General features: G+C 41.3%; 1 protein-coding gene across 1 annotated transcript in view; it reads left to right on the forward strand.

Annotated features, from left to right (window-relative positions):
• The first annotated feature begins 1264 nt into the window (after window positions 1–1264).
• The window catches only part of itgb5 (integrin, beta 5), a 106650-nt gene continuing 86587 nt past the window's right edge, over window positions 1265–21327 (forward strand). The window contains exons 1-4 of the mRNA XM_069935299.1: window positions 1265–1627; window positions 1811–1896; window positions 9120–9327; window positions 10125–10374. Coding sequence (XP_069791400.1) covers window positions 1555–1627; window positions 1811–1896; window positions 9120–9327; window positions 10125–10374 — 617 coding nt within the window. The 5' untranslated portion in view covers window positions 1265–1554. The remainder of the gene's footprint in view (window positions 1628–1810; window positions 1897–9119; window positions 9328–10124; window positions 10375–21327) is intronic.

A 21327-nucleotide genomic window follows, 5' to 3' on the forward strand; every position in this document is an offset into this window, starting at 1 on the left:
GCCAAACCGGCGATTTAAGGGGGAATTACCCCACAATGACGGGTCATGTACTCACCGGAAGCACTGCTGGATGTTCGGATGCTGCCTGCCCGGTGACGCACACTATGCAAGCACTGATGCCACTGGAATAAGCGGGTCGGCCATTTTTATTTTCAAGTCATCCGTGGACGTGACCTGGGTAAGTTTAACTGGGTTCCCTGACTACTTCTGAGGTAGGTCAGGGACCTGGTTCGATTCCGACAGGGTTGACCGGGTCAGACCATTTCTAACTGTGTTACTAGGGCACTAATTGCCTGGTTAACCCCATTTTACACGGCAGTTTGAAAGGGCCTGTCATGCACTATCAGTAACCACCGAGACTAGGCGGAGGGAACAAAAGGCTTTAATAAACAGAAGAACCTTGCTGGCCCGGATCCAGGTATAGGAATGGCGGGAAGGGAGAGGTGGCTCGACCTTTATGGCCCAAGACCAGAGGGGAGGAGTGTGAGTCACCAGTGGGTGGGCCAGCTCCGTCTATACAGTAGCCAACAATAACAATGTACAATGGAGGGAGCATATCGCCACAGGGCCTAATGTGACCGATAACACTCAAAAATGCCAAAGGAACTCAGCATCCATGGAAGGCAATACCTGACCTGCTGAGTTCCTGTGCGTTTCCACCATCGGCACACTTCTTGTTTACCGATCACGTCTAAAGGGGGTTTTAGGTAGGATTTTGTGGTCATCTATAATTACGCCACTAGGTCACCAGGTGACCTTGTTGATAGAGCCGTCCAGAGCTACAGTCGTCTTGCAGAGAGACAAGACCTGGTAGTGTCCATATTAGTTTATTAAAGCTGTCCTCTACTCGCATTGTCAGTACAGAGTTAAGATTATTCATGAGCCGAAACTTGGTCAAGGTGGACCAGTGGGGCTGGAGGGCCTGTTTCTGTGCTGTGTGACTATTATTAGGCTTTGGAAATGATCGCCTTTCACTGCGGACGAGCACTTTTATTGATGGCTTCCACGTAAAGACCTCTATGCAATGCGTGGACGTTGAAATGTACGGCATCGTTCTGCACGAATCGAGAATGGCCGTGAAACCTTGCAAGGGCTCACCTTGCAGTAGGTTCGGGACGGAAGGGGGCGTGGAACCGAACGGGTTAATTGGCGAGTGCGCGCTGATTGGGCCGGGGTGCCAGTGGCGCGGTCCGATTGGCCGGCCACGTTGACGGAGGCGGGCCGTCGCCCGGCGGGGCGGGGCGGCGTGCACGGTCGGGGGGGTGGCGACGATGGCAGGCAGTTGAAGCCGGGGCAAAGTCGGAGCTCTGGGCGCTGCGGGTGGGAGCCGGGCGCTGGACGGCTGGCCCGATGTCAGCATGAGTTTCCCACAGCGCGTCGGTGCAGAAGGCATTGAGGGAAGCGCTGGTCCCCAGACGCCCACCGTGCGACCGTGATCGTTGCAAAGTTGCGGGTGCTGTTCAGTCGTGGCCCCCGCGCTGGTCAGATCTGGGGGGGGGTGGGCGGGGGTGGACATGCTTTGAATACTGACGCTCAACCCACAAGCCCAAAGCCATGTCAAGGAGGACAGTTTTGAGTTGCTTGTTCTCAGCTTCTCTTGCTTGTCTGGTTTTGCAAGACGCTGGCGGTAAGTTGTCTTCTTGACGACGCCTCCCTCGGTGTTTAATTACGGGCGAGATCAAGAGCCTGGCTCGCACTTTGTGGGCAAAACAATGTTGCCCTTTGTGACTTTGAACGTCCAGTGTCTGTCCAGGTCGACAAAGGGGTGATCACGCACACAAACTGATCGCTTTCTCTCTTTAAATCGAAGGTCTAAATACTTGCACAAGTGGACGGGCTACCTCCTGCAAAGAGTGCTTGCTCATTCATCCCGACTGTAGCTGGTGTGTTCAAGAGGTACTTGGTCTTTATGAACTCGAATGGGGTGAGGTGTATTCATCACTTTGCTGAAGCGGATTGTTGCACTGCAAAGATTCAAGATTCCCTTTTATTGTCATGGAATAGATGAAATGTAACGTTAACTCAAGATGATCACAAGTTCTTGTTGATCTGACACTAATTAGAATTATTCGTCCACAGTGAAAGGTGATCATTTGGAAGTATGTTTAAATATGGGTTTTTTTGGGTTAAAAAAAACCTAATAATAGGCACACAGAACAGAAACAGGCCCATCTGGATACTTGAGCTAGGCCTATTAATAACCATGTACAGCACAGAACAGGCCAATTTGGCCCTACCAGTGAATCCCATATCATAAACCCTTCCTAAAATCTCCTTCAACCAGAGCCTTTAAAGGGAGTCACGTCAGATTTTCATCAGTGGTCCCTAGACTTGAGGGGGAAGGTAAAGGAAGTTCAGCCGAAACACTGACATACAGAGAATAAGTGCAGTTCAAAAGTCAAAATCGACAAGTAATGATTTTGGCAGAACTCCATTGGTATATATTGTGCAGTGTGCATTTAAAATGCATTTATGTTTCCTGAAGACTTCTTCCAGTGACCCACTTTGTATAGCACTTTCTCCTGATGAAAACTCTCCTTTATCACGACCAGTAGGATGGTTTAGATCAGTGGGTCTCAATCTTTTTCTTTCCACTCACATGCCACTTTTAAGTATTCCCTGTGCCATTGTGCCCTGTGGGATTGCTTAAGGTGGAAAGAAGAAGGTTGAAAACCACTACAGTTTAATCGTGGCTAATTGACTTGTTATGTGCACGGTTTCATAAACTCTGAAGGAAATGGGCCAATGACAAATTTTCTCAAGGAAAATATTTCAGTAACAATGAGGTCTAGAGCAGAGATTCTCAACCTTCCCTCCCCACCCACATACCACCTTAAGCAATCCCTTACTAATCACAGAGCACCAATGGCATAAAGATTGCTTAAAGTGGTATGTGAGTGGAAATAAAAAAGGTCGAGAACCACTGGTAGATGCAAAGGTTAAGTTTAGAGATGCTGTGCTCTTTAAGAAGAGAAATGAAACTACAATGAACAAGTATGAATTTCATTTTTTAACTTTACATCACAGCTGCTTAGTTGAAATATCACTTTTTTTTTAATGTATATTTTTCTTGACACTGGCATGTGTATTATAGGCTGTTGCCAACACATCCACACTAGCCACAATACATCTGTTTTTGTGTATCTGCTTAAAATGTAATTTAAAAAACAGATGCTTTAAGTGATATCACAAAGTAAGGATAAGGGAATATTATTTTGGGGTTTCCCAAGTTTGTTATTGATGCGTGATAAAAAATCTGTGAAGAAGCAGTCGGGTCTCAATTTAAGCTGTTGATGAATCTATCATGTGTGTACACTTTCCAAATTTGATGACAGTTTTTCCTGAGTGTGGAGGTATGAACCAGTGGATGTTAAAAGTGAGGTGGTATGTCATGCATGATGTCATTACACCACTAGGGCACCAGGTGGCTCACCTGGTGACCTTGTATACAAGCCCAGGGGAATCCCTGCCCCCTTATTCTGGCCTAGGCTTGTACAGAGGCAAGACCAAGGCCTCAAAGCTTAGCTGTATACCAGTCTATTAAAACTAGTGTTTTACCTGCGCTCTGCCTTGTGTGGTTTGATGCTAGTAGCCTACAAAAAGCTTTGGCATAAAATGTTGACAGTGTTGTGCTTTCTGATTTGCAGTCCCCTGGTAATCAGCAGAAATTAACAACGAAATATTCTGTTCTTTATACTAATGCAGGAAGAAGAATAGATAATCTTTTTAAACCTGATCATGAGTATTTTGTAATTGAGGTTCATTTAACTATTCTGGTTCTGTATCACTTGAAACAGTCATCCATCGTAATCCATTCATCTGTGAACAATTTATGAAAGTTAGCATCTAGAGTTGCTGATCAGTAATAGCATCAAAAGTGAGCATAATCAGGCTCATTCTGACTTATTTACCATTTGATGTAAAGTGCTAGATGCCCCTCCGACACTTCCTTTCTCCCCCCCACCCCCCCCCCACCCCGCCCCATCATCTCCAAACAGTCAACTAAGTATTGTTATTCTTGTTTTCATATAGAAACAAATGTGGATGCCATTGAGACTGCTAAATGACATTGAGGTTGTAATGCACAATGGTCAGCCTGCCCTTCTATGTGGGTTTCAGCTTGTCAAAAAAAGTAGAAAGATGCAAGCACTCTGGATGTGCACCTACCCACGTTCCTGTTCCATACACTCAAGACCTTGGGTGTTCCCAACAAACCCTGACCCCCACTACCGGCTTTATCTACTTGCCAGATCAAATGAACTTCACATTGGCAAACCAGATTCACTGACACCACATGAGAGGGCTGCGGAGGAATGTGTCATATTGATCAACACTCCCTGTAATCTAAGGTTGAACACATAAGTATGTAAATTCATGACTAACATGTCAGTAGATAGTGAAAACTTGGTGTATATTTTTCTTTAATCAACAAATCTGTTTAATTAGGAACATGGTGATGATATTCATATTGGCAACTTCTGGCAATTTGCACATTTTGGTTTCTCGTTCTCTGAATTCATGAGATCCTCTAACTTTACCCACAGCTTCCCCTTTCCTTCCCTCTCCCACCCTCCCCCAACCCGGACCATTTGCTGCTCTTATTCAAGATCATTTTTTAAACCATTTCTCTGCTGTTGCCCATCATTCCCTTTCTGACAACATCCTGTTTATCAGTATAAGTCAAAACTGCAAATGGTGGAGATCTAAAACAAAAACAGAAAAGGCTGGAAACACTCGCCAGGTCAAGCCACCTCTGTGGGAAGAGCAACTGAGGCCATGTTTCACATTGAAGATAGTTTGCCAGTTCTGACACAGGATCTTCAACCTAAAACATTGTTTCTCTTCCCACAAATCCTTTCTGAGACCCAGCACTCAATTCCTCAATCCTGGGATCAAACTATTGGCTACTAAATGTGCTTCATGACTACAGTATGAGGTGGTACATGTTTGACTCGTGTCTGTGCGCAGGTATTGTCCCCTTCCCTTTTGGATTTTTATCGTTGTCTCTCTTTGTACCCTCTGTTCTTGTAAGTTACTAAAACTTGCACCGAGATAGATTTCCAAATTCATTGAATGTGGTTCATCATCCATTTATTTCCATTTTTTTCATCTCTCATTTTTCCAATCGGTTTTCTTCCTCTTATATTAAAGTGATTCTTTATCAAAGACATCAAAAAAGTCCTATATGAATGTGACTATGATGAACAGTATTTATAAAAATAAGGTGTGTGTGCGCGCGTATGTATATATAATATATGTGCGCGCGTGCGTACATATATATGTGTGTGTGTGCGCACGCGTCCGTATATATAATATGTGTGCACGCGTGCGTATGAATATATAATGTGTGTGCGCTTGTACGTATATATAATGTGCGCGTGCATGTGTATGTGTATTTATATATGTACAAGTATACACATACTGTACATGCATACATATATGTGTATGTCCATGTATATGTTTATGCATATATTTGTGTTTGATATATAGTCAAAAATGTATATATGCACATATACTGTATATGGGTGAGCATATATTTTGTGTATGTATGGAGAGAGTTGTAAGAATTGATGTGTTGTCAAATCTCATGCTGTTGGATATAACACTTTGTGGTGTGGATAGAAGATTGATTAGCTGATTGAGAACAAAATGTTGGAAAAGGTGTCTTTTTCTGTTGATAAAATAGAATGAATAGTGTGCCATAGCGATCAGTGCTAGGATATGCAGATTTTATGATTTTATAATCGATGAAATGACCAATGGTCGCTAAACAAGCGAATAAAGGCAGGTAGGAAAGTTGGTCACAAAGAGGGTGCCTGAGCATACAAAGATGTTGATTTGTTAAATTACTGGGAAAACATCGAAATATCAACTATTACAGGTCAACGGTGAGAGGGAGAACATTTAAAGGGGATTTGAGACTTTTATGCGTAGTGGTATCTGGAATATGCTGTCAGGGGAAGAGATAGAATCAGATTCTGTTGCAATATCTAAGAAGAAGCATTTAAACCAACACGTGAACAGGTGGGGAATAGAGGGGATATGGATCATGTGGAGTCAGATGAAATTAGTTAGATTAGTATCATTGTCAGGGAAAATGATTGGCTGAAGTTTATGTCCCTATGCTCTACAGTTCTCTATTAGGTTTCAGATATAGTCTATTTGTGAGACTATATCTAGAAAATTGTGTACAGTGTTGGTTTTATTTAAAGAAGCAAGTTAACAGGAAGTATTATTCTGATACTTGGGCTGTGCATGTTGTTTTCTGAAGAGAGTTGGACAGACTTAGCATGTTTATCCTGGGGTTTAGAAAGCAACACCACTGACACCAGGCTTCACTCCATCGAGCTACCTTAACAAAGCAGCCTCTCTCCTCAAGGAACCCCACCACCCAGGCCATTCCCTCTTGTCCAGGAGCCTGAAGATGAGGACCCAGCAGCACAAGGACAATTGCTTTCAGATTTCTGAATGGACAATAAACCACAGGCACTACCTCACGTTCTCCTATTTTCTTGCACTATTTATTTATTTTTGAAATTTAATTTATAACAATATTTGCCCCTATGATCCTGCAGCAAAACAAAGAATCATAACAATAAATTCTGATTTCATTGAAACATCCAGGATTTTGAGGCATATTGACAGGGTGAATATGTTAGAGATTTAAGAACTAGTGGGGTATAGTAAAAGATCACTCATTTGGATAGAGGAGAGGCATTACATTTTTCTGAGAGTAATAGGGCTTCCTCAAAAGGCAGTGAAAACAGAGTCTTTGAATATTTTAGAGGTAAATAGATTTTTTATGTCAAGAGTGGGTGTATGGATTTGATGTTATGATCAGGTTGTCCTGGTCAACGGTAGAGCAACTTCAAGAAGCCGAGTTGCCTGCTCCTAACCCTGATTCATATGTTTTCAAATTGGCTGTTACTGCAGCATCCGGCTTCTCTTTCCCTCATTTCCTTCATAATTTTCCAATCTAAACACATAAAAAATTACTAATATATTCAGTTTAATCACTATTTATTATAATTCTACCATGCTGAAGATTTGTGCCTTAGGGTCTTTTATATTCTCTGTTCATGTTTTTAAATCAAATGATATTCTCACTTTGACATTCTTGCATTCTATTCTATGGATGATATTTTGTCCTCTACTACTGTCTGAAATGTGGGTGAAGCAGTCATCTTATTAATCTCTAAATAGTCCGTGTTCTCCTCTAAATACAGTGATTAAAAGTGTTGCCATTGATTCTTGGTGATTGGTTACATTTATTTTTGCAGCTGTTAGACTTCTGATTGCTCTCTGTTTTGCTCAATTTGAACTTTTCCTTGTATTTTCATGCATTTTCTTTTCCTTAAATACATTTTTTATCTCTCATTTTTGACTCTCTTGCTTAATGACACAAATTGAACATTTTTCCTTTTAGGATTTATTTACTGTAAATAACTCCCTCAGTTGATTTATTAATTTGCTCTTTGGGCTAAATTAGGGTGCACTATTTAATACTAGTTTATTCACAGTTTGCCCTCGTTTGTACATCTGTTTGTTTAAAGACTTTAGTTTCTTACTCTCAGTTCTATTCTTGAAACCTAATATCAAATGCATTGACATCACTGTCATTTATTCGGATGTATTTCTTTACTAAATGATTGTTATGGAGAAAGAAAAGATTTTTATACAATTTCTCAAACATTCATTGATTAGTCTGACTTACTTTTGGAGGGTTCTGTTAGTCACTTGGTAACTTTAATCAACAGTAAATAAATCTTGAACTCCAGATTTGAATTTGTAAAAAGTCAACAAATTATTTTGATCTTTTTGTATACCACAGTATTCCTCTGGATGAGATGCTTACAAAGCAGCATTGAATTGAAAACAAATCTGAGCCACCAGTTTTAAAAATATTTGTCCATGTGGTTTTGTTCCTCCAAAAATAAGAAAAGAATTCAACACAAGGAAATTATTATCTCAATTCACCCTTGATGGCTGGAATAGGCCAGACTTCTGAACTGTTTGGCAGAAGCCAAACTTGAGCCACTTCAGTTATTTACTGCAGTCAAGATTAATATTAAAAATGTTTGAGGTAGTTCTGGCCAGCTGAGGGTTGAAAGACTAATTCAATCAAAAAGTTTGAAAGGATCCTGAAAAATCACAGAAGTTCTGCTCTTTGATTTGTGACTTAAAGGAGAAATTAAAATGTGAAACCTATCCAAATTTATCTATGTATGCCCAAATAACTGTTTTGAGTCTGCTTGTCATGCAGAAAACTAAGGACCATGGTCTTGGGAGGGAGAGGTAGCTTTTTGAAGTTGCATTAGATATCTCATTACTTCATGAAAATATGCCATGATGTTTCATAGGGAAAATTGTTGACGACAAATTCCACAATTTTTATTTTCAATCCAACCTGAGTGGGAGGGTTTGGGTCAGGCCACCTTTTGCATCATCTCTGATGTCAGTGGAAAGTAAATTTGGCCATTTGCTGACAGAAAAGGGAAATGTGTAGGAGGTGAGTGATGGGAAAAATGCTAAGTTATTGTAGAAAAAGAAGTAACAAGATTAGAAATTTTCAGTTGAGTTTTGTTGTTGACACAATGAGACATGGCAATATGAAATAGAAGCTTGAAATGAACTGAAGCTGATGAAGGAAGGAATTTGGGGGGGGGCTCACAAAAATGATGAATAGTGCCTGTCATGTGTGTTATTCATATTTTTAAAATAGTTACTTCTTGTGGATCTGAAGTGTAAGATTATTGATTATATTTGTCCTGCCCTAAAGTAAAGCAAAATTAATTTGCACCTGAGGTTGTATTTACAGAGTTATTTATTTTTTTTGTCCTGCAATACCTTGTTTGCCTAAAAGGTTGAAAAATATAGCTCTTCTAGAATGGCTGAAGCATTCCTTAAAGAGTTTAATGCATTTTGCAGAATGTTAGTGGGAGAACACACAAAAGGAAATCTAATATTAAGAAAGTCATAATAATCCAGATATGATTTAAAAAAAGAACTGTGATTATTGTTTCGTCTGAATTTACTTAACAGAGGAATTTACATTTGCCCCAATTTTTGTATAATATGGCTAATTGATGTTTATTGTAATTTCTTCTTTTATCTTTAAGGAATTTGGCAGCAAAGTAAGCGTCTCTTCAAGATGTGACTTTAGGGAAAGCTTGATTAAAAGAGGATGCCAAGATCAGTTTATAGAGAGCCCTCAAAGCAGGATACTGATAGAAAGAAACCTCCCATTAAGCCACAAAGGATCTGGATCCTCACAATCTGATGTCATTCAACTAGTGCCTCAGAAGATTGCTCTCAATCTAAGGCCTGGTAAGGAGATGATTCTGCTCGATGGCGAGGGAGTACTTGGATTTGAAAGCTTAATTGTTTTCCAGTCGGGAGTTTTCAATAATGTGTTTTTGTGGCATCCTTGGCATTCTGTATCAACAAGTAACTGGATGATTTGGGCATGTAAGAGATGGACGGACGTCTGAGGTTTGACTCTCTGACCTGGCAAATGTAAACTGAAGGAAATGAGAGAGAAGAATGAAGTTTAGTATCACATGCTTAAGGTATAGGGAGATCAATCGGCCCTCTTCTGTACCAGTGATCTTTGGTTAATATTTTTCTTGGTGAGGGAAAGTTTTTTTTAAAAAATTGTGACGTGCAACCGTAGTCCCATTCTGCCCCTTATTGTATTAAGAAAGTTTCCTGCCCCAAAAATATTTTTCAGACTATTTGGACTGAGTGGAGGACATTGTGCATGTTAACAATGCTGTTGATACACAAGGTTTAGTCATTGTATTTAACGGTGGCTCTGAAATGTATTCCATTGACCAGTGAAATTACCCAGTAAAATAAGTTTTGATAGCATTTACTTTTTTTTCGCAGCTTTGATGTTTCAACATAATTATTACGCAAAAAAAATTTGCAATTTCTTTGCTTTTTAACTTTAATGTTTTAATTCAAAGATGGAAATTTTAAAATAAAAGTGTGTTTTGTTGCAAGCTCTGACATCCAAAAACTTAAAGGGGTGAGGATAATTTCAATGAACTTTGTTTGATGTTGTTGGTGGTGGATTATACCGAATTGTGTAAAGTCACAAACATTATTTTTATGGTATATAGACCACAAGACTACATTTCGCATAAAGGTTCGGCAGGTAGATGACTATCCTGTGGATTTGTATTTCCTTATGGATCTTTCACTCTCCATGAAAGACGACTTGGACAACATCCGGGTTCTAGGAACAATGTTATCACGAGAGATGGCAAAACTCACCAGCAACTTTCGTTTGGGCTTTGGAACCTTTGTTGACAAACCAACATCACCATTTTCGTACACGGGTCCCAAATATCAGAATAACCCATGTGTTGGGTGAGTGAAAATGAATTTCTGTTATTTATGTATTCCTTTGAATTCATTAAAAAAAAAAATTAGTAGTTCTCCAAATGAGTATAGGGTTGTAAAATTCCATATTGTATTCTTGTTCACGGTATTTGTTAAATGAAATATCTTTTTGAAATTGGGTTTCACGTTTTTAATATCTTAACGAACTAACCATCCCTTCTTTCCTCCCCCCCTCCCCATTAGTACTAACACAGGAACAGCAATGGAAGATTCACCAGATAGTGGTAAATTCAAAATAATAGGCTTTATTAAACTATTAATCACATAACAGTTATTACTTAACTCACAACTTGCTTAACTCCAAACTTAAACCCCACTATGTGCATAAAAGGGAACTTCTTCACTCAGAGAGTGGTGGCTGAGTGGAATGACCTTCTGAAAGAGGTGGTTGAAGCAAGGTCAATTTTGTCATTTAAAGAAAAGTTGGATGGAAGGGGATTGGAGGGTTTTAAGGCCCAGTATTTTAAAGTCATGTTGAACTTAAACGTCTATTAAATTATAGTTCAGAGGTGATTAAGAAACATCACGCTCTTTTAAATTGTTGCGTAAAGCAGTAATGAAGTGTGTGTTAACTCTGATTCAGTCCTTAGACTGTTGAAACTCACAAATCTTGTTGAGTTATTTCCCCAGGAAGAAGTTTCTCCTTAAACTCTCACACTGATGATCTTCAGCTCCCTCTTAGCTTCTTAAGAGTTCTGCAGCTTCTTTCAACAATTATGAGGCTGTCTTCTAATAACAAAAGGAGAGATTCTGAAGTGGCTTACTCAAAACCACTTAGAACAGCACCTCCTCCTTCTCCAGAGAATGCAGTCAATCTTCTGGTTTCTTCTTCTGGGCTCAAGATGTCTCTGCCTTCAGATACCCTTAAAAATTGTATGAAATTAAATCACCAATGAGGTCAGTCTAAATTCCTGGAAAACGTGATCAGTTATTGGAATTTTAAACAGTTGCCAACCCCAGTTTCTTGTAAACCATGTGACCCTCTAACTCTGGCTTGTAGATGTCATGACTTCGAAAGATGACCTCACTTCTTTTTTGAGAGCCTTAAGTATATCACTCAAATGGCTCTGAATTTTATTTCTCTTCTTCAAGAAGTTATCATTGCTTTTAAGAACCACACCTGGTGATTAAGTTTGAATTAAGAACACTTCTGTTCCATTATGATCTGGTTCTTCTAGACGCTGTGACTCCAAAGTGACACTTTGCTCCAAGTGCAATCATGTCTTTGCAAACTTGCTGTGTCCTGTGTGTGTAACCCTGTTCCAAACCCACTACATTACTTAAGACATTTGTAAGAAATCTAGCCTATCACCTATCACTAATAACCCAGATCCATTACAAATATCTTAGAAAATCTTGTTTTGTAGCTGATATTTCTCAAATAAATTGTTCCATTTCTAGTTCATATTTAAGAGATCATTAGTTAATAAAAGACCCAAATTCAGGATTATTGTAAATTGATCATTGCAAATTCATGATTGTGAAGCAAAATGCTTAGAAAACAAATTTAAATTTTAGAAAAGAATTTGAGACTAACTGATTCATCAATGTGTCATGCTCAGGTCATGCTTGTGGGGAAAAAAAATTGGAACTTAGTTTTATTGTACCTTCCTAATATCTCTTTTCATTCAGGCATTGCACAGAGGAATTAAAGACTAGTTAGGGTCTCAGAAATTGTGCCCTAACTTGATCTGTACGTCATTTGTTACCCCGAAATCTGACTCCTTTTCAAATTTGAATTGTACATCATAATGAAGAAAAATCCCCAAACACCTGTCCAAGAAATTAGAAACACTCTTTAGGAGGCAGGTGTTCATATGTCGATGATTATTGCCTGTAGAAGACTTCATGAACAGAAATACAGAGGCTACGCTGCAAGATGCAAATCATGTTGGCCTCAGAAATGATGGCCAGATTACAGTTTGCCACCCCTACCCCCAGAACCAGCAGAAAGTTTTGTCTGTCTTTTAGGTTGTAGACATCTGCAACATACAAGGGGAAGCCTTGTCCACATGAGCTGGTTTAAGCCTGTCAATAGTGAAAGACTGTGGCTTCCCTCCAATGTTCAAAATGCAGGTTGACTAGTTTGTCTGAATATCCTATTTCCTTCAAAATCAATAATTTCTTGGCCAAAAATGCATTTATCCGGATTGTTGGTCAGTCGAAAGTTTTGAAGACAAAGGTGTATGAAGATGTTCCAAATGCTCTTCCTTAGTCCCACTGGCCACTAAAATGTTGTTGAGGTAAAGAAAAACATTGGTCATTCCACGTCCTAAAGCATCCATCACCCATTGAAATGATTGAGCGGCATTCTTTAATCCGAATGGCTTTCATAAAAATTCGAACAACCCAAATGGGGTAATTATTGCTGTTTTTGGAATGTATTCTGGCTCTACTGGTACTTGGTGATGGCCACACACCGTCTATTTTGGAGAAGATCTTCGCTCCATGCAAATTAGCTGAGAAATCCTTTATATGAGGTAGCTGATAACGATCTGGGATTATGGCGTCGTTAAGCCACCTGTAATCTCCATAAGATCGCCAACCTCCATTGTGTTTTGGGACCCATATGTAATGGAGATGCCTAGGGATTGTCGGACCTACAAATTATGCCTAGTTCCTCCGTCTTGGCAAACTCTTCCTTAGCTAAGTGCAGCTTCTCTGGAGGCAAGAGGCACTCTTTAGCATGGATAGGAGTGCCCTTAGAACAAATGCGGTGAGTAACACCGTAGTTTGCAGTGGAGGCAGAAAATTGTATAGTAATCTCAGGGAAATCTTCCAACAGCTTAGAGAATTTATCTACTGGTTTACTTAATGTTTGGAGGTGCAGAGCAGGGGTATAGGCGTCTGCCAGAGGAATGGTCTGAAAAGTATTTCCATCTATTAGCTGATGCCATTTTAAGTCAACGAAGAATGAATGATCCCAAAGAAAATCTGCACCAAACACAGGTCGGGATACTGCTGCTATAATAAATGGCCAAGTGCAGAGATGATTCTTGAACTTGACATTCATCTTCCTGGTGCCAAAGATCAGAATATTGGAACTGTTGACTGCTCATAGTTGCAGGTCTGGGATAGGATGGCTTGTGTCAAAACCGGTGAGTTGAAATACACTAACTTCTGTACCTGTGTCCACCAGAAATTTTCACTGGGACAACTGGTCCCATACATACAGTAGGTTTGCAGGTTTCTTGCCAACTGCTGCAGCCCTTACTGGCAGTTGGCCTGGGTGTTTCCCGCATATGAGCAGGGTGGAAGGCCCTTGCGGGCATTTATTCCCCAATGCCTGTGGTAATAACACCAAGACCAGGTGTCCGCAGGCTGCTTGCTTTTCTTAGGATGGTGCCCACTTGTAGGGAGTGGTGTGCGAAGAGCCTTAGAGTGTGGCAAGGGGATGATATCAGAGGGGTTGGTTGTGCAGACTTTCCTTGCTATGCTTTTTAGCCAGCTATAGAATGTCTGCCTCCGCCACTACAGCCCTCGGGTCTTCAAATGAACACTTGGGTAACAAGAGACTAATATCATCTGGCATTCACGCTAAAAATAGCAGCTCAAATAAAATATTGGGTCTTTCGCCAGCTGTCAGGACAGCATTTCATCCATTAGTTCTGAAGAAGTGCGGTCTCCCAATTCATTGAAATATAGTAGTTTGGCTGCCCTTTCCCTGCGGGCTATACCATATACATTTAATAAAATTGCTTTTGAAAGCGTCATAATTGCTGGTACGTAGGATGTCATTGACCCTCTTGGCGACGGCCTGGTCCAGGGCACTGACAAGATGGTAATAACGAGTGGTGTCCAACTGAACTTTGCAAAGATAAAATTGTTCTTCGGCCTGTTTGAACCACAGTTCAGGCTCAGCTGTCCAGAAAGTTGGTAGCTTCACAGCAATGACTGCAGAGTCCATGTTTGTCCAAAAATGTTTTTGGACTCGTCGGGGTGACCAGTTGTGGCCACTAGAATCACTGTGGACACGACGAAATAACCACACAAGGTATTTTTAGAGTGAATCAAACAGATTTACTCCATCACCCATGCAACCTTTTAAAAGCCCAAATCTCACACTCTTGCATGCTGACATCATCACGCAGCCGTCAGTTTGATGCCTTCTGGGATTGTAGTGCCCCCATAGCGCTGCTACAATAGCAAGTAAAGCACAATACAGACGTGCAGAGTTTCAGAGGGAGTTAATTAGTACAGTGCAAAGGCAACAACTTATTAGTGTGTGGTTCATTCAAAAATTTGATAATAGTGGGAAAGAAACTATCCGTGATCTCACAATTGTGAATCTACTTCCCATTGGGTAGAGGGTTAAGGGAGTGTGGCTGGGGAGGGATGAGTCTTTTAATATGTTGGCTGTTATTCCAAGGCAGTGAGAAGAATGCATGGAGTCAATGGAGGGTAAAAGGGTGTTGTGATGGTCTGAGCTTCATTTATGGACTGGCTAGCAAGATAGGAGAAGATTAGATTTGGAATTCAATTCGAATTTGTGTACCAGGAAACAAAAAAAATTATTATCTGACATTTAATCTTTGTGCAATATAATCACTGTATATTAATCCCATGCTGATTAAAACTGGAACAGTTGAATTGACTTAAATTTGTATCCATTGATAGTAAAAATATACACTTGAATACAGAATTTACGATGTTCATGTTATGACATCACACAATGTAAGGTTCAATGTAAAAAAAAAAATCCATTTAACTATTGCTCCGAATAATATGTTGTTTTTCAGCACGAGGCTGGAGGGGTGCATAGCCAAACTGGTAAATTATATTTTAATAAATTGAGCTGGCCTTTCTCATTTGTCATCATACTCTATATCCTGACTCACTCCAACAATTGTTAGAATTGATAATATTCAAACACGAACAATTCTCTCCAAAGATCTCGATTTTAAATCTAGTTTCTATGCCTAAGTATGTTAAATGAGTATAAGAAAATGGGAACAGACGTGAGGCATTCAGTCTTTCGTAGCTGAAATGCCCTTGGTCTCGTCTCTTGGGCACCATTTCCCTGGAGCTCTCAATTCCCTAAATTTTCAAACATTTATCCATCTCTTTAAATGTTTCCAATGACCTAGACCAAGATATCACAAAACCCCGGGGAGGGAATTCCAGCAATTCTGTACCTTCTGCAAGAAATTTCAATTGACTACTTCATTATTTTACAAATATGTCCCCTGATCTGAGATTCTCCCACTAATAGAAATATCCTGTCTACCCTGACATGCCCCTTTATAATCTTGTATGTTCAAATAAGATTCAAATTTTTTAATCTTCAAAGTAAAATCTAATTTATTCATTGATAATAAACCTTCTCACAGCAGAAATTATTTTATTTAGTCTGAATTGCTCCAATTCTAGAATATAAACAAGGGGATAAAATCTGTGCTTGGAAGTTCCTGAACCAATCTTTTGATAAGACTGAATATTTTGCTCAATCTATTTGATCTGTTGAAAATACTATTTTCCTTTTAGTATTTTAAATGGCTCAAATAAATAATGAATTAACCTATTTACCATCATTCAAGTCCAAGCTTCTCTTTCATCATGAAAGTTGGATGTGCAAATGCAGAATATTTTATGAATAGATTTCTTTTGGTTTGTCTTTAATATGTGTAACATATTTACATGAACTACAAGAGTCGAATTGTGAGGTCTGTGGTCTAGTTCTTTGGAGCATACATGTGCCAGCATTACAGCCATGCAGACTTTTGTCAAAATCAAAATGATATTTTATGTTTCTGTGTTCATGGTTACATTGGAAGAAGATTAAATTTTATAAAACACATCTTCAATGTTTAATTTAAAAAAACCTTCAGAAATTGAAAATTAATGAATTCTTCATTTTGTGTTTTTTTTCCTCATGGGCTTCATTATGCACTGATGAAATGAGTGTCACACATGAAAATATGCAGCCAGATTTAGCTTCTGGTTTGTTAATGATGAAATCACTAATTGACAGCCTAAACCAAAATCTGGGATTTATGTTTAGCTATAAATGTATCCATTATCCTTTAAGTCTTTTCAAAATAGGTTTTTTTCCCAGAAATATTTTGCAGAAAATTGTCTAGCCATTCATTTCTAGTCAATTAATTGTCTTTGACTTGGCTTCGCGGACGAAGATTTATGGAGTGGGTAAAAGTCCACGTCAGCTGCAGGCTCGTTTGTGGCTGACAAGTCCGATGCGGGACAGGCAGACACGGTTGCAGCGGCTACAGGGAAAATTGGTTGGTTGGGGTTGGATGTTGGGTTTTTCCTCCTTTGCCTTTTGTCAGTGAGGTGGGCTCTGCGGTCTTCTTCAAAGGAGGTTGCTGCCCGCCAAACTGTGAGGCGCCAAGATGCACGGTTTGAGGCGAGATCAGCCCACTGGCGGTGGTCAATGTGGCAGGCACCAAGAGATTTCTTTAGGCAGTCCTTGTACCTTTTCTTTGGTGCACCTCTGTCATGGTGGCCAGTGGAGAGCTCGCCATATAACACGATCTTGGGAAGGCGATGGTCCTCCATTCTGGAGATGTGACCCACCCAACGCAGCTGGATCTTCAGCAGCGTGGACTCGATGCTGTCGACCTCTGCCATCTCGAGTACTTCGACGTTAGGGATGAAAGCGCTCCAATGGATGTTGAGGATGGAGCGGAGACAACGCTGGTGGAAGCGTTCTAGGAGCCGTAGGTGATGCCGGTAGAGGACCCATGATTCGGAGCCGAACAGGAGTGTGGGTATGACAACGGCTCTGTATACGCTAATCTTTGTGAGGTTTTTCAGTTGGTTGTTTTTCCAGACTCTTTTGTGTAGTCTTCCAAAGGCGCTATTTGCCTTGGCGAGTCTGTTGTACAAAATGTATAAAAAGTGCTTTGCTATTTGTCTTTTAAATTTGGGAGCATTGACATCATTCCAACTGAATTTAGAAAAGAAAATGGAATGTAAATAATTGTAAATTATTTAGTGTTATTGACCCTTCTGAATTTTTGCTTCATTAAGCAGATTACACGAAGCGTATTTGACTATTAATATGCATACATTCAGCTGTGTTATTTGAAATCTTTGCAAATCATTCTCGATTTATCCAGCAATTCTAACAAGATTAACCAGATGGTTTCAGGGCAGCTTATCACTGCAGCAACACTGGCTTCATCCTGTCGGTGTATTTATTCCCCTTGTTCCATCCCTCCTCCCCCATCCTCTCTGCAACCTGTTTCCACATTTTTCCAGTTCTGATCAGCCTTCCTCAACTTGATGCTTTAATTCTGCTTCTATTTGATCAAATGCTACCTGACCTGCTGAGTGTTTCCACCCTTTTCACTAATTCGGTTTTAAATCCTTCAAACCAGTGAAGTCAATTCACTGAATAGCAAAGTTAAAACTGGCACCTTTCGAGAACGATATAAAATTGTAAAAACTCATCTTTAAATTGAGGCAAATATAATTAAAATAAATGTGGTAGTTCATCAGTAATTCTTTATAAATAACAAAATGCCATATTTCTGGTTTTTAAATGCATGCTGATATTTTAAGTTTCAGATAATTTTACGTATGATATGAACTCAGTGGTATGAACATCTGTGGAGAAAGAAGCAAAGTTAGTATTTTATATTGGAAAACTTTAATCAGTTCTCGTTCTCTTTCAAGAGATATTTTCAGATTCCTCTGGCATTTTTGTGCTCGTATTGTATTTCAAGAATCTGCAGTATTTTACATTTAGTGTCATAAATTGGGCTATAAATTCCCTTAAATGTAGTAGTAAATATAGGTATGCTTAAGAATTTTAAATATAATCATTACGTTTTTGGATTGCTAATGTTTCCATTGCTTGCAACCATCACTTCAGCGAGCCTTGGGCTATAGCTCGAGGTTATAACAAGAAAGAAGACACACAAAGGGAGTGTAGTCAGCACTGATTTTATTGAGATGCAGCTCTGCCTTTTATAGGCAGCTGGCTGCATCACCACTGGGGCATGACTTGAGCGGAGCTGGCTTCCCCACCTCAGATCCGCAGGCCCAGATTGGACCTCCTGTGATCGCTGATGGTGATTGGTTGATTCTGGTGCTATTACTGCAGCCTCTGGGCATGGGTCTCCCATCCCGTGTGCTGCTTGCTCGATCTCCACGTTTGATGGCTATTTTCTGTGTCGGCCCGCGGAGTGGGCTGGCTGGCCCCTGTGCTGTGGGGTCGGGTTAATGACCGGCTGGTGAAAATCCAAGTGGGCCAGTTTCAGCTGGTCATGCGTGAAGGTCTCCTCTCTGCCGCCAATGTCCAACATGCAGGTGGAGCCGTTGTGTTTAATGACACAGTAAGGCTGTTGAAGAGGTGACCAGTGGGCCCTGTGTCAGACAAATACGTAGTGACAGTCTGAAAAGTTCTTTGGAACAAAAGTGCTGGCTTGGCCGTGCACTCTGGGCAGTGTGCCCAGGTGCTTGTGCAGTCGAGACACGGTGACTGCCGGAAGCTCCCCCATATCCTTGGAAGCAGCCAACAATTCACCTGGGATGACTAGAGGCGCGCCATAGACCAACTTGCCAGAGGATGCCTTGAGATCCTCCTTTGCGGCACTATGAATGTTGAGAAGGAGCCAAGGGAGTTTGTCATCCCAGTTAGGTCCAGTGAGCTGCTGGCCCTCTACTTGGGCTATCTTCAGGTGCCTGTGGAACCTCTCCACCAACCCATTAGCATGCGGGTGGTAGACTGTGGTGTGGTGGAGTTGGGTCCCCAGGGCATTTGCTAAGGCAGTCCATAGGCTGGAAGTGAATTGGCCGCTCTGTCAGATGTTAAGTGTTCAAGAACCCCAAAATGTGCCAGTAATGCCTGTTCACACGCCTCAGTAGAGCTTTCAGCCAGTGGCACCACCTCTGGCCATCTGGTCAGCCTGTCAACCATGGTCAACAGATAACGTGCACACCTTGATATAGTTAGGGGACCCACAATGTCTATATGCACGTGGCTGAAATGATGGTGGGCTGGTTTGAAGGGCTGTGGAGGGGCTTTCATGTGGGTCTGGACCTTGGATGCCTGGCATTGAGTACATATTTTGGCTCACTGAGTGACCTCCTTATGGAGGCTGTGCCAGATATACCTATTGGCCACCATTTTAACTGTAGTCTTGATATCAAGGTGAGCCAAATTGAGGACCAAATCGAAAACTCAACTCCTCCATGCGACCGGAATGATGGGGCAGGGTTTGTTAGTTGAGGTGTTGCAGATCAGTGTGTGGTTACCTTGGGCAATATGGATGTACTCTAGTTGGAGGCCGGTGGGAATGCCATCTGGTATGCTGATTTGTCAGGGTCCATCTGCTGCGCTTCAGCTGGGGCTGCATAGTCGATGCCTGGGGTGGGGGTGTGCACCGCTAGAGTAGCTGGATGAGAGAGAAGGTCGGCTATCTCATTGGACTTCCTGGCGATATGCTCAATGCCTGTAGTGGACGTCGAAAGAATCAAAGAAGGCTTGTTCATCCAAACCAAGGCTTTTTATTAACTAGAAGACTGGAGCGTATCACATGTAGGTCGACCAGTCCAGAATGATCTGGGTCTGGCTAGGAGCAACCCTTTAAGACCTGACAGTAGGTGTGGCTACGCTCTCAGCCAATTACCACCATCCTATACCACAATATATTTGGACAGGTGGTGCTGTTGCCTGGCTGACCATGGGTCTGACACCTTGCTGAAAGCAAAGGTGAATAGCTTGTGGTCTATGTAGATTTTGAACTTCCTGCCCTCCAGGAAGTAACGGAAATGCTGAATTGCTAGGTATACCACTAACAGCTTCCTATCAAAGACACTGTACTTGAGCTCTGGTGGCCTCTGGTGTTTACTGAAAAAGGTCAGCAGTTGCCATTGTCCGTTAACCAGTTGCTCAAGTACACCCCCAACCACTGTGCTGGAGGCGTCTACCATGAAGGCGGTTGGGGTGACTGTCCTTGAGTGCACAAGCAGGGTGGCATTGGCTAGGGTGTATTTAGTTGCTTGGAAAGCCTTGATTGCCTCCTCTGTTCATTGAATGTCCTTCCTGGGCCCTGCCATGAGGGGGAATAAATGGCTCAAGATGCGGCCCGCTGCCAGTAATAAACGATGATAAAAATTGACCATCCCTGCGGACTCTTGCAGTCCCTTCATGGTTGATGGTCTTGGGAAGGAACCAGTGGCGTTCACTTTTGAAGGCAACTACCTGGCCTACCATTTGTCAATGATATGGCCCAGGAAATCGATTGTCTCTCGGCCAAATTGGCACTTGATCAGATTGATGGTTAAGCCAAACTCATTTAGTTTGGAGAACAATAGTCTTAAGTTAGCGGTGTCCTGGTGCGGGAGTGACTGGCTATTAAAATGTCATCGAGGTAGATGAAGACGAAGTGCAGATCCCGGCACACTGCGTCCATCAACCTCTAGAAAGTCTGAATTGTGTTTTTTAGCCCGAATGGCATTCGGAGGAATTCAAACAATCCAAAGGGTGTTATGATGGCAGTTTTGGGAATGTCATCAGGGTGAACTGGGATCTGATGATAACCACTGATGAGGTCCACCTTAGAGAATATCCATGCCCCTTGCAGATTAATGGTGAAGTCCTGAATATGAGGCACGGGATATCTGTCAGGCGTGGTGTCCTCATTAAGGTGATGGTAGTCTCTGCACAGCCTCCAACCTCCTGCTGCCTTTGGTACAATATGGAGGGGTAAGGCCCATGGGGTATCAGCACCGCACAATGCCGAATTCCTCCATCTTTCAAAACTCTTCTCTAGCCAGGTTGAGTTTCTGGGGGGGGGAAGATGCCACACCCTGGCATTGAGGGGAGGGCCCTCCTTAATGATCTGGCGTCTCACCTGTGTTTAGGCTCTGCCGAGCTGAAATGAGGGGTAGTGATGGAAGGAAAATCCGTTAAGACCTGAGCAAATTCGTTGTCGGAAGAACTCACTGAGTGCA

This window comes from Narcine bancroftii, chromosome 4 (genome assembly GCF_036971445.1).
Source record: "Narcine bancroftii isolate sNarBan1 chromosome 4, sNarBan1.hap1, whole genome shotgun sequence".
Classification (NCBI taxonomy): domain Eukaryota; kingdom Metazoa; phylum Chordata; class Chondrichthyes; order Torpediniformes; family Narcinidae; genus Narcine; species Narcine bancroftii.